The sequence below is a fragment of the Dipodomys ordii genome, unplaced genomic scaffold (genome assembly GCF_000151885.1).
Source record: "Dipodomys ordii isolate 6190 unplaced genomic scaffold, Dord_2.0 Scaffold10, whole genome shotgun sequence".
Taxonomy (NCBI): domain Eukaryota; kingdom Metazoa; phylum Chordata; class Mammalia; order Rodentia; family Heteromyidae; genus Dipodomys; species Dipodomys ordii.
In genome coordinates this window covers 24166595-24180686 of record NW_012267226.1, presented here as the reverse complement: position 1 = coordinate 24180686, position 14092 = coordinate 24166595, and the positions used below count along the sequence as shown (strand labels likewise).

The 14092-nt window shown below is 51.0% G+C and overlaps 1 protein-coding gene across 1 annotated transcript in view; it reads right to left on the bottom strand.

Moving 5' to 3' along the window:
• Positions 1-6953, bottom strand: part of Pgr (progesterone receptor) — a 98158-nt gene extending 91205 nt beyond the window's left edge. The window contains exons 1-2 of the mRNA XM_013009534.1: positions 6874-6953; positions 5233-5316 (exon numbers count right to left, since the gene is read on the bottom strand). Of these exons, the coding sequence (XP_012864988.1) occupies positions 5233-5316; positions 6874-6953 (164 nt within the window). The remainder of the gene's footprint in view (positions 1-5232; positions 5317-6873) is intronic.
• Positions 6954-14092: the final 7139 nt, after the last annotated feature.

The following is a 14092-nucleotide window of genomic DNA, read 5'->3' as shown; positions in this document are numbered from 1 at the left end:
GAGGAAGGAAAGGGCTCAGAGGGTCTTCACGATGGGGTAAGCTGGCCTTTCCAGGTAGAGACATATTCAAAAGAGACAAAGTAGGACTGACGCCTGAAAGGCTTGCATCATAGCCTCCCCCGGAGGCCTGGAATTCCCAGCATCCTTTCTACAGCTCAAATCCATTCGGGCTCCTCGGGAGCAGAGCAGGGCCTGGGGTGCAGGGGGCAGCCCAGAGACAGAACAGGGTCCCACAGGGCAGGTGACGATGGGTAAAACTCAGTCCTGGCCTCTCCCCTGGGGACAGCTCTGCGGCCATCCCGGGCCAGCGCAGCTCCTGTCTGGGCACACGGCCGCAGGCGGGACAGGTCTCGCACCCCTCAGCCTCCATCCTCCCTCATGTCCCGCACCAAAAACCGACGGGTGCAGACTCCAAAGGAGGCTGGGGGGGGGGGAGTTGGCACCAACACGGCTGGGGTAAAGTCTGTGCGTGTGAGTGTGTGTGTGTGTGCGTGTGTGTGTGTGTGTGTGCATGTGTGTGAGTGTGTGGCACAGGCTGGGGCCGGTTCTCGGGGGGGGGGGGTCACACGCAGTCGGTCCCTCCGGCGGAGGTCTGCGCTCAGGGATGCTCTGCTTCGAGGCGGCTCACAGGGCTGCGTTGGCCACTCATGCGTCCGGAGTGAATCACGGATTCCTGAAAGAACCATAAAGTTGGCTGGCAGGCATCTGAGGTCGCGGGAGAGGGTTTCTCTGTCTTGTGACTGGGGTTGGACTGACATACTCCTGCAGTGATGATGTTACAGGGCCATAAAACAGAAAGCGGCTGGAGCCGAGGGCCGTGCGGGTCTCCTGCGCCCCATCCCTACCAGCGCCGTCGGCAGGGAGAAGTCACTGCACCTCTGAGGTCGGGGTTGGAATTTCCAGATGCATTTCCTAAACTTACCCATTTCGTACCCTCTCTGTTGTTAGGACTTTATGCAATGTGAGTCTGTTATTTTATTTTTACTCTAGCGTTGTCATCCATTTTATGATCACTGTTAATTAATGAGATATCTTTTATGGATAGTACATAGAGAACCTAATTATATTGTTTACACAACCAGCTCTTAAAAACAGATCGTGATTTATGAAGTCTCCTGATTTTTGGAGCATTGGGTCAGATAGTATATGTTTATAAACCATGTTTTTTCTTCCAATACTGTTCTTGGATATAACAATGGGAAAGCAGAAATGAGTCCTACAGGATATCAAGGGATTGGAAAGACAGAGAAGAAAAACAAATTAACATCCCACATTCAAAACCGAAGCCTCAAAATTTTCAGGAGGCCCTGTGCAAGCGTGATTCTCCAGATGCCTTCATGCTGTGCAGGCAAACTTAGTGTCTCGCTGTCCCCAAACTAAATGTGCATGGTACATGTATAACGCACGTGTGTGTGCGTGTGTAATGAACAGCACATACACTTGATTTCCTACGGTGTTGCCTCTCGAGTTCTGACAAACAATGAGTGAGCACTCAATATCCAAGCCCAGCAAGTGCGGGGGTGCTGGGGGTGAAGAGCGGGGGCGGGGCTGTCACACACAGAGAGCTGACAGGTGTCTGTGTGGGGTGCACTTGGGTTTTTAAGTCCGAGGATGGTGTTTTCAGAAAACCAGACAGAGGTTTCTGGCGCTTAGCCAGGACCTGGGCCTGGGCCTTGGGGACTGGAGGCGTGGAGCGGGCCACGTTCCTGGCCAAGCTTCTGGCCTGGCACCCAATGTAGATCTGGGGACAAACCCCTCTGTGCCAGGCACCCCATCCTGTGCTCCCAGCCATCGTCCTCTGTGAGCAGAGAGACTTCATCACCAACTCACCCTCCAAAGCGCTTCAAATCCACGCTCCGATGGCTCGCCAGTGCATGCCTCCCAGGCTCCTCTGGTGCCCTGAAGGAAAGTCCCCCCCCAGCCGAGGCCCCCTCCCCCAGCACCCAGCCCAGGGCCACCCACACTCAGCCGGCGGCCACCTCGTTCCCAGCCCAGGGCTGCGGCGGATAAAGGAGGCTGCATCCGACAGGACTTGGGCAGCTGCTGCCTTTCCTGAAGCTCGTGGGGCCGGGCAGGAAGCGGGGCTCCTGGAGAGGGAGGGCCAGGAGCCCACGAGAACAGAAGCATCTGGAATGAGTCTGGACGAAGTCACAGCGACCTCTCCAGAAAGGAGTCTTTTCTTTACAAGACACCTGAGAAATTTCTCTTCACAAGAGCAAGTTAAAATTTAAAAAGAAACTGAACGGAATTCTTGTAGAAAAAAATATTTGAAGAAAATATTTGCAGTATAAAAATGAAAGAATGACTGTCCCGACCGTCTACCCCACGGAAGTCTGTCCGTCTGTGTCCCCAGCGGAGGAGGAGGGCGGGGCCGGGGCTGGTGGGGCGGCAGCGCCTGGTGCGTGCGCGGGGCGCAGCGGGAAGCACGTGGGCAGCACCGCTTCCTCCGTGTCTGCTCTCCTGTCCCCTCGCGGACGCCTTCTACCGTGACGCTCAGCAATGGCACCCACGCCCACGTTCTTCTGTTCCTGACGGTGGCCCTCAGAGTTTCTGAGCACCTGACATACGTGTTCATTTATTAGCGGGTGATCTGTTCCCTTGAGACTGCTTGTATATATATGTGTGTGTGTGTGTGTGTGTGTGTGTGTGTGTGTGCACATGCGTGTGTGTGCGCGCGTGTGTGTGTGCACATGCGTGTGTGTGTGTGTGTCTAAGTCTCGGGAGCAGGACCTGTGGCTCTACCTCCACTCATACTGTTTACCTCCAGCAGGGGTGTTGAATTAGCGAATGAAATTTACCCCACAAACTAACATTATAGTGACATTTAAATCACAGCGTATCTTCCCCTCCCAGACTGGCAGTTTTCTAAGGATTAGTACTATCTAGGGGCTGGGTACAGTGGCTTATGCCTGTAATCCTAGTGACTCAGGAGGCAGAGATTGAGAGGACTGTGGTTTGAGGCCAGCCTAGGCAGCAGGTCAGTGCGACTCAGTTAGACTCTGTCAGTCGACGTGCTGATTGTGGTAGTCAAAACCTGTTACTCCAGCTACCTAGGAGATGGGGGTTGGGAGGCTGGTGGTTTGAGGCCTGGACAAAAAGTTATTTAGATGCCATTCCAACAGACAAAGTAGGGATGGTGGTCAGCATCTAGCGTACCTGAAATGGGGAAGGCATAAATAAGAGGATGCAGGCCAAAAGCATAAAGCAATGTCTGAAAAAGGACGGGAGTGCTGGCTCAGGCGTCCTCATGGCTAAGCTCCCGGGCCTTGGGGGTTGGGAGCCAGGCAGGACGTGGCGCTGGATAGGGAGTAGGTACTTACAGATGCTGCCAATTTCCTCTCCAAAAAACCACATGCTCTTCAATACAGCGATGATTAGGGTGCCCGCCGCTGTGCCAAACCAGGAGCACCGCGAACGCCACCGGCAGAAGACAGTGTGCGTCCTGCACCATCGGCTGGCCCGGCAGGAAGCTAAGAAACAAGGGGTGAATCTACTACTCACCATAGAAAGCCCCAAAAATCCATGAAGAAATCCAGAAGAATGGTTCTATTTCTGAACATCTCGTTTGTTTGAGCATACCACGTACACAATGAACACAAAAATGAGAGACAGGTGCCTGGCGATTTACCGCCATTCTCTGTGGGCCCGGATGGGCATGCGGGGAAACCTCTGGAACTGTGGGGCCTGCAGAGAGGAGAGTGCACTACTCAGCCAGGATGGGGGTAGAGGGGATCTTAGCTCAAACTAGTGGACACAACATCATCTGCGAATCACAGTTGCCTCCTCCAGCGTTTACCACACCTCTAGATGTAAAACAAAAGCCAACAAGAAAAAAAATGGAACTGCCCGTTCCGCGACATCAAAGCGGGGTTACAAGATGCAGGACCGTGTGCACGCAGGGGAAATGGCTCTCTCCACTTTGATGTTTTGTGAGACTCGCCTGACCTTGCAGGACTCTCTGGGTCACGATGCTCCTCTCCCTTCCCACCACCCCACCATCGGTCACTTTAGCAGTGCTGTGAGTCAGATTTTAATGACAAGGAATTTATTTTCTGCCAGATAAAAGATTCTTCGAGATAACTCCAGTCATATGAGGGTAATATTGGTAGATATTTGCAAAGAGGCTGGAAAAACAATCTCTTTCTGAGAGCGTTTCAGTTAGTGTCTAGAAGAAATATCAGGAGAAAGATATTTAAATTGACCGGGGACCCAGCAGAACGTCACGTACAAATTCTCAGGAGACAGTTCACAAACTGACCGACCACAGTAGAAGAACCAGCTCTCCATTTGCCTGGGTCATTGGAGGGGGGAGGGGTTCACAGAAAGAAAGTTACTGAAAAATTGGGACAAGTTGTTTAACTTACAAGGAACGAAGAACGTGAGAATTTAATAAAACAAATGTGCATTAAATGCCAGATACATGCACTACATGCTTAGAACCACAAGCCAGACGGACACAGATCTGACTCCTGCCGAAAGAGCTGAGAGGCTTGGAGGAATAAAAATCACTCTTTCCAAAAAAGAGAAGGAAGGAGATGAGGGAGAGAGGGAGGGAGGGAAAGAAAGAGGGAGGGAAGGAGGGAAAGGAAAGGACGGGAAGGAGGGAGAGAAGGAGGGAAGGGAGGAAAAGGGGGAAAGGGTACAAGTCCAACATACATTTTGTGGGTGTCACGTGCATGTAAGTGTTCAGTTATGCACTTGGGGCACTCAGGTTGGAGGATCGACAGTCTCAGTGAAAGAATTTTTTAAACTAAGAGGAAACTAAGCCACATCTCCAAAGGCTCCAGGCCTCCATCTGCTCAGTGCCTTCCGAGGGCAGACCTAACAGATTGCTGGCCGAGCCACACTGACCTGAATGGCGGAGCTCACTGGATTAGAACCTAACATTAAGAAAGGCGGGGGGAGGGGGGGAAGGTGGAGGAAACCCTGTGCACGGGAGGTCTGGCTCTGTCTGGGGAAAATGCGCACATGTTACTCTAGTTACATACTCTGAAGTTTTGCCCTCTGATTCTCCAAGTTTGAGAAGCAGGACTCGAGTCCATTCCCGCAGGGACAGTGGCCCCTGGGGAATGGTGCACAGTGACCGCCTTGTAGGTCTAGGCTCTCCGTCAGTTGACTATTTATGCACAAACCTCGCGGCGTGCCTCTCTGCAGTGAAAGGGGCTGTTGCAAGTGATGAATAACCAAACAGCCGCAGAAGGGAGAAAGATGCACCGGTGCTCCGGTGCTGACGGCTCCTTCTTTGCGCTGCTTGCTTGCCGGAATGCCAGGCCGAGCACCTGTGGCTTGCCGCTGTCCGGGCTCTGCGCCGTGATGCTGTGTAAGGAGCGCAGTGTGGAGACTCGGGGGTGGGGGCCAGGCGCTGCCCAGCGTCTCCAGCGCCTGGCCTGTGACTTGTGACTTGGTGGAGCTCACTCAGCTCCTTGGCTAATGACTTCCGGGCGCATTATGAGCAGTTTGAATGGGGCCATTGTAGGACAGCACCACCATCGGTGGTCTGGAATTTTTCCGTCATCAGTTCCTACCGGCCCAGGTCTGACGCATCTCATGACCCGCCGAGCAGGAACGAAGCCGGCTCTGCTTTGTGATGGCCGCACATGGAGGCGACAGGCTTCTCCCCACGATTAGACCATGTGCTCTTAAAAGGTGGTCTTTAAGAAGCCAGGTAGTCTGGTCATCATATTACCCCACAGCCAGGAGGGAGAATGAGGAGGATCCCAAGCGCTCTTTCTGGGAAGGCTTCTCCACCCTGCGTTGTACCCCAGGGCGGGAGGTTTTCCGGTGAGAGCCCGGTCCACCCTGTGTGCTGGCATTCAGATTCATCGTCCTGTTCCAGCCACAAGGCCGAGTTTTACAACTGCAACACTGCCGGGGCGGCGGGGGCGGGGGGTGAGGGGGATTCTTATAGGCTCGTTGGGTTTCACTTTCTTCTATGTAAGTAAATAGAGGCTCAGAGAGGTGTGCAGACTTGGTGATGAACTTTGGGCAGTAAATGTTTTGTTTGTTTGTGTTGACTGGGTCCTTGAAAGACGGGGAGAGGCGGGCGTGGGCTGGGTGTGCATGCTCTTCTTGTGCGGTGTGTCTCATCCACGCTACCGTGGCGCGACTCCCTGCCCTGAGATCTCATAGCAGCTGCACGCTCTATTCCCATTGTAGGGAAAGATTAAGCTCTATTTCCATTTTATTGAAAGATGTTGACTGTCCTCTTTCTATCTTATGTTTCAAAAGATTTTTTTTAAAGAAAGTTCTCTGCTGAGGACATTCTACCTATTCTTCAATATCTGAACCAGAGCCAGTAGGTGCGATTTAAAAAGACAAAAAGAGAGAGAGAGAGAGAAAGGAAGAAAGCTTGCCCTCTTGAATGCAAGTGGTTGTTAGGAATGAAGAGAACTTGGGGAATGTTTGTTTCGTAATCCGCATCCCATAATATAACCTTTCAAAAGTGCTTCAAGAGCCCATTTTTTTCAATATGTAGAAAAAAGGAGACACGTTCTCCTGTGAGCAGGGCGGCTTCTGCGCGCAGACCCCGCGGAGGACGGATGCGTAGTCCCTGGGATGTCAAGTGGCCCTGGCGCTCCGGAGCGGGGGCGGGGTCACGGATCCAGCGCTCCCTTTGTTCCGCCGCTCTGAGCCATCTTCCCACGTTCTCTTCCGCCCGTCTATGAGGTAAGACACAAAGAGACTTACAAACCGCTCGCACTGTGACTGGACACGAAGCCTTCAAGAGACGTTTAGCTTCTCACTCGTACTGGTGGTAATTCTTTGCAAATACGTTTAAAAAGTAGTTGATGCCAAGTTTGGGATTTTGTTCGTGTAAGTGTATAACGTAATAGGTCTCATGATGGGCATTTCAGACCCATCTGTTGCCACTACCGAGATGCCATGTTGCTGAGAACAGTGAGCGTCCACTGCCCGTCCTCCTCAGCATCGAGACCACCTAGGGCTGGAATCATGCCAACGGTCAGCGGACCTTGGTTTTACAATTTTACCACAACACTTCGGGTTGGCAAAGGTTCAAATAAGGATTGCAGAGCCCACAGAAGGACCACGGTTGTGCAGCACCTGCATAGGGCTACTTGGCCAGCACTAGCCAAAAATGAAAGAGTCCCATCTTGAGCCAGTGCAGAGTGATGACTGTCCAGTCAGTGCTGTGGTCCCAGAGGACGAAGCCCAACAGAAGATGAGCTGACCCTAACACATCAGCTCTCCAGAGTCGGCACCGTCAACAAGCAGTTATATACTTAGACACTGCAGTACTTCAGACATTAGCACGTTCGGGCTCCAGGTAGAACATGAACAGTCACAGCAGCTTTCAGGAGGGCCGTGTCTGTGGCTTAGTGATAGAGTGGTCACTTGTACCCATGAAGCGCTCAATGACTGGCATATTGATTAATCTGCAACAGAGGCTGTGAGCCGGGCAGGGAGCCTGCTCTTTCCTCTTAGTGGAGGTGGTGCTGGATTGCAAGCTTGTGCAATTAGATAGGTAAAAAGGGAGAGGGGTAGAACATTCAAATTTTGCATTTTATGCAATGTTATATGACTAATCCTGAAGAAAAAAATGATTTGAGAGAATAATTGAATTCAGCAAAGTGGTTAAGATTCAACAAAATCATTTGTGCTTTAGGTAATAAGTTACCTCAAATTGAAATAAAGGGAACAATTCTATTTATGGAAGCATCAAAAGAATAAAATATTTCAGAATGCATTTAACAGAAACAACTTCTGGACTTCTCCACTGAAAACTTAGGAACATTGTTTTTGAAAAATGAAGGATCTACATGAATGCAAAGATATCCCATGTTCATGGACTGGGTGACTGAATAAAGCTGGAACTATTTTACAAACTGGCATATAAGTTCTTTCAAATCCCCATCAAAATTCTGCTTTTTTCTCTTCATCCACGGACAGGCTGGTCCTAAAATTCATGTGATGTTACAAAGGAAACTGCAACCAAAAACCAGAGTCAGAGTTGGAAACTTGATTTGATTTCAGAACTCACTGGCAAGGTACAGTGATGAGGGCAATGGGCACAGCGTCATGAAGAGAGACGAAGGAGCAGAATCGAAGTCTCGCAGTATTACCTGTAATCATGGCTTCAGCGACTCTGTGTGATCTGATCGGTCTAACGTCCCCTTTCCACTGATGGGCTGTGAATACTTAACCAATGAGTTCATGACCATGATTATTGAATTCAGACTGCACCATTCTACTGAAAATATATACATGACAAAAGCAATAGCATGTATATAACTCAATACGGTCTAGACCCCAAAACAGATAGCACAGGTGTTGGCCAGCATCCTGCATAGCAGGTAGTCTGTAGAGAGACTCGGGCTTTGGAGAATCCAGCCAGCGGCCCGCGGGCTTCCTTACCTTGCTGATGTGAGCTTCCAAAGCTGGGGTGTGAGGTGGAGCAGCCATCACAAACGAAAAAGAAACCACAAGGAAGGGGATCCAAGGAGCCCTTTAACGCCGCCCCCTCCCCCCCCCAGTAACCTGAGGACCTCTGGACCCACATCACACAGGTTGTGCCGCCAATGACAGCACCCTGGGGCCCAGGCCGCCTGGGAACGCGGGTGCGGGGCCAGTGTGCACCTCGTTCTAGCCGGCAGCCTGCTTTCCCCCCGCACCCCAACCGCGCTCCCCTCTTCTTCATAGATGGCCAGTGGTGAGGGCATAGCCCTGGGGCCAGGGCTCGGGCCCCACTTGCTGCTGCTGTAACTGTCTTGCTGGTTTCCTGCAGGCGCCACCGAGCGGTCGTGGTGCGCTGGCGCCGTCGCCGCCTGAGCGCCGCAGCCTCTCGCTGGGGCCGCACCGCCTTGGGCTCCACCAGGAAGGAGCAGCCATGCGTGCGAGGCATTCCTCTACCTCGGGCACGGCATGGCAGCAGGCTGTCTAAAACTGGCACGGCACAATAATGCGCCGGGGCTGACTTATTTTTCCATTGTGTGGGATTAGGCAGGCGTGGAGAGGCCCAGGGCGCACGAAGCAATGATTCATGTAAAGCGTCCATCTAGAGGAAATCCCCCTGCACAACTCCCGTGTGACTCTTCTTTACCGCTGAAGGGTATGTGGCTAAGTCGATGAAGATTATCCAGCCCGTGTTTGCTCCACACAAGAGTTCTCCCTGATCCAAGGATTCCTAGCCGGAGAGGCAGCCGGGGGAGCAGGGGGAGGGGGGGGAGCCGGGAGGACTTAAAAGGACAGTAAGGGTTTGATTAATTGTTGTTTTTTGGTCGCTTGTGGGGCTTGAACTCTGGGCCTGGGCGCTGCCCCTCAGCTCTTCAGCTCAAGGCTAGTGCTCTACCACTTGAGCCACAGTGCCACTTCCTGATTAAATTTTTTTGACTTCCATAAAGTTGTAATCTATTCTGCAAGTGACTCAAAAAACACCAAGTGGGTCACATTGAAACAGGAGTTTGTAGGTTGCAAAGAATAGTCTCTCTCGAGTTCCTCCTTTTTACCTGCACTACAGTAGTCTTTGTTTGGCAAAGAAGTATAACTCTATTTCATGGGAAACAGAGTGAATCATAAGAGGAAATGATACAGGTAAATTTGAACAACATATTGGTGAAGTTTCTCTTCAGAATAAATCTCATTTGGTATTTGGCTTTTTTTTTTTTGATAGTTGGGGCATACTTATTTTACCCAGATTTTTTTCCAGGTGTCTTTCTGATAACCCAAATATAACATATTTGAAACAAAACCTGAAAAGAATCAGAACTTTTGAATGCAAGACCTAGGTTGGAATCTCTGTTCCTAGGTAAAGCACAGGATTTTGTGCTAGCTGATCCATGTAAGGCCTTAGCTCAGATGAGAATATTCATCTGTAAGCTCAAGGAGCCCTCGTAAGACCTGGTAAAACCCCTCTTCACAGAACAACACGGTGCTGACTACTCAAGAGACAATACGGAGGGAGGAAAGGCAAGCAAACTAGCTAACTGAAGAGTCTCACATAGAGCCTCCCATGAGCAGGGACCTTCTGGCCTGGGTGGTTTGCCTTGACTGTAAATTTGACCAAATCAGCGCTGCCTGAGATGGATAGAGTCCATCCCTCAGTGCTGTTTCCGGAGACAGATCAGGAGGTGCTGCCTAATTAATGGTTTAATCCATGGCTATGGGGTGTGGGGGGGAGGGGGGGCTGTGGCAGGCAGGTCCGGCAGGAGAGGCCCTGGCTGCTATGCACCACGCTCTGGACTCCTCCCGTTGCTTCTCTCTGTTTCTTGGCCACCGTGAAGTGCACGGTGTTTCTCTCCACATGCTGCCGGCCCCTTACCCGAGGCCTGCCCCAAGGGGGCAAGCCAACCATGGGCTAGATCCCCCAAAGTGTAAGACAGAGCGATGCTTCCCTCCCTCTGGGGCCCTCCGCATTCTGTCAAGTGGTGACACCAGGTTTCAGACGGGGCCCGTTAGATCCGTAGCGTTCCAACCCCGGGCTGGCGGCTCACAGCTTCTCAAATACACACGACAGCTCTTCATCCCCTCACACGGGCCTCAGGCGCTCCGTAAGGTTTGCTTTATCACTGGCACGCCACGTGGTACTGCGTGTGGTTTTGCCTTACGTGTGCATTAGCTCATCAACGAATTGGGGAATTTGGCATGGACAGCATCTTCAACGTTTATCATCTCTTTATGGAGAGCGCTTTCACGACCCAAGTGCCTGCAGATGGCTTTGTGTTCATCCCACTTGACAAGTATTCAACGGCCCTTCAGTCTGTGAGGCTAGTGAGTTCGCTAGATTTGGAAATCTCTCCACAATTACTGCTTCACATGCTACGTCTAGCCGGCACGTTTTCTGGACTTGGACTCTCTTACTCAGTCCTCCCTGCAGTAACCTTTCCTATGTTCCTACTTTCTCTCCATTGTGGGTTTATTTCTTTTTCTGATATAACTTCCAGTTCACAGATCCTTCAGTTCTGACTAAGCTGTTATTAACACCATCCAGTCGTTATTTAAAATACTGATTATTGATATTCTTCTTGATTTTTCATCCAATCCCTTAACTTTTTCTAGGGAATTTTAGCTGTCCATTTGTTGGAGTCTAACTTAATTTTCTTACTTTGAATAGAATACATATAGCTGATATGTGTATATACATATGTTTGTGTATGTGTATGCATTCTTTGTGGGTATTTCCTCTGCTTGTTTCCAGTGGTTTTAAGTCCTGTGTTCATGTAGCTGTGTGTATGTGTGTGTGGGTGTATCTGCGTGAACACAGGGTACCTCTGTGTGTGTGTGTGTGTGTGTGTGTGAGTGTGTAGGGGTGTATCTGCATGAGCACAGGGTACCTCTGTGTGTGTGTGTGTCTGTGTGTGTGTGAGTGTGTATGGGGTGTAGCTGCGTGAGCACAGGGTACCTCTGTGTGTGTGTGTGAGCATGTGTGTGTGAATGTGCGAGTGTGTGTGGGTGTGTCTGCATGAGCACAGGGTACCTCTGTGTGTGTGTGTGAGCGTGTGTGTGTGTGTGTGAGCGTGTGTGGGTGTATCTGCATGAGCACACGGTACCTCTGTGTGTGTGTGAGCGCATGTGTGTGTGAGCGTGTGTGGGTGTGTCTGCGTGAGCACAGGGTACCTCTGTGTGTGTGTGAGCGTGTGTGGGTGTGTCTGCATGAGCACAGGGTACCTCTGTGTGTGTGTGTGAGCATGTGTGTGGGTGTATCTGCATGAGCACAGGGTACCTCTGTGTGTGTGTGTGAGCATGTGTGGGTGAATGTGTGAGCGTGTGTGGGTGTATCTGCGTGAGCACAGGGTACCTCTGTGTGTGTGTGTGAGCATGTGTGTGGGTGTATCTGCATGAGCACAGGGTACCTCTGTGTGTGTGTGTGAGCATGTGTGGGTGAATGTGTGAGCGTGTGTGGGTGTATCTGCGTGAGCACAGGGTACCTCTGTGTGTGTGTGAGCATGTGTGGGTGTATCTGCATGAGCACAGGGTACCTCTGTGTATGTGTGTGTGAGCATGTGTGTGAGCGTGTGTGGGTGTGTCTGCATGAGCACAGGGTACCTCTGTGTGTGTGTGTGAGCATGTGTGTGGGTGTGTCTGCGTGAGCACAGGGTACCTCTGTGTGTGTGTGTGTGAGCGTGTGTGGGTGTGTCTGCGTGAGCACAGGGTACCTCTGTGTGTGTGTGAGCATGTGTGTGGGTGTGTCTGCGTGAGCACAGGGTACCTCTGTGTGTGTGTGTGTGAGCATGTGTGTGAGCGTGTGTGGGTGTGTCTGCGTGAGCACAGGGTACCTCTGTGTGTGTGTGTGTGAGCATGTGTGTGAGCGTGTGTGGGTGTGTCTGCATGAGCACAGGGTACCTCTGTGTGTGTGTGTGAGCATGTGTGGGTGTGTCTGCGTGAGCACAGGGTACCTCTGTGTGTGTGTGTATGTGAGCATGTGTGTGAGCGTGTGTGGGTGTGTCTGCGTGAGCACAGGGTTTCACCATACAGCCCAGGCCTCAACTTGTGGCCCTCCTGCCTCACTCTCTAGCACAGAGATCACAGACACGCGCCTCCACGCCAGCCTGGCACCTTACTTCTGTTTACTATGTTTACTACGATGGCTTGTCCTTGTGGGGTGGTGTGTGGCAATGTGTTGATGTGCAGGATAAAGCCATCTCTTCTCCATGTAGACTCACTCACGTTACTTCTCTGGAACCTGGAGGCGCTTACCACGAGGCCTGGGAGACTTGAAGTCAGCAGGTGTGTGGCCTTACCTGGCCCTGTGCCTGCCGCATGCCCGCCGTGTTCCCTGCCACACGCCCCGCCGTGTGCCCCACATGTGCGTCTGAGCGGCAGATCTGTGCTGGCCCTCCTCTGTTCCCTCCTCGGCGTCATCGCTGCACAGGAGCTTTCCTTGGCAGCGAGGGAAGGTGGTGGTGGTTTATGCGAGGAGGACCGTGGCGTCTGCCTTGTGAATTCAGGGTCCGCTCTCACTCCTGCACTTTGGCTACTCAGTGTGACTCATTTTCCCTTAAACCAAGGTTACAGAAAAATAAAATAAAAGCAAGTTTAGCTGAACTCGGGCCAAAAGTTGGTTTCTGTGATACATGTATCAGTCCGAGTTCCTGATTTCACGGAGTTCTGACGTCAACCTTCCACCTGTCCCTTCATTTTAATCTAGCGTCTTGGTTGTTTTCAGGAAAGTTTGATGTCCTTACTAGGTGTGCTGACAAGCATATCAGCTGTTTTGCTTTTGTTTTCATTTGCCTTTCACACCAGAGCTGAAAACTGAACAGATTTGTTTCTCTGAGGATGGAGTTAAAACATCGTCTTGGCTTCCAAGGGCCCAGGGGATCATGTTTCCTCATGCCGCGTGCTTGCTGTCTCCTGATGCCCGTGTCTGTCTGCCCCTCTCCTCATGCCCCTGTGTGCTCACACTGCATCATTGCCCGACCTTCTGCACTTAGGCAAATTACTCTCCTCAAAGTTCCTTGAATGCCTCATTCAAATGATGGTCCATCGTCACTGGGAACTCCTTTCTGACTTTCAGAGTCTCTGTTCACTCTCCATGGGGGCTGACTATGTGATTGTGGTGAGGGGTGAGGTCATGTTCCTCATGCTGACTTCATGTGTGTGGTCTTTCACTCTCCAAGCTATCTGCCAACTGCCTTTGACAACCACCCCTACCCAGCACCCATGCACAGCTAGAACCAAGTAGTAAAGGCAGGTGCTCTTTGCTCAGCCCAAGGAAAGAAGGACAAGCGGCCAACTGGTCTACCTACGCTAAAAACAGGGAGGTTGACAATTTCTTTTCATTCTACTGTATCTGTTGGTTGTGTTGTCAAGAAGAAAGTAGATGCAAGAAAAACCACACGCTCACTCTTTTTCCCCACGTATGTTGGCCCATGATTCAATATTTTCTCAGTAAACATGAATTCTTTCATTTTCATAGAAAGAATTGCTCAAATACCATCTGTGACTGTTTTTTATGTGTCATGTTGGCTAGGTCAGAGTGCCCAGATGGTTGGTCAGACATTCTAGATGTTTCTTCCAAATCATTTTTTAAGATGAGATTAACATTTAAATTAGTAAATTTTGTATAAAGAAGGGAATGTGGGAGAGTATCATGCAGCCAACTGAAGGTCTTCTTAGGGCTCCCCAAAGAAGAAGA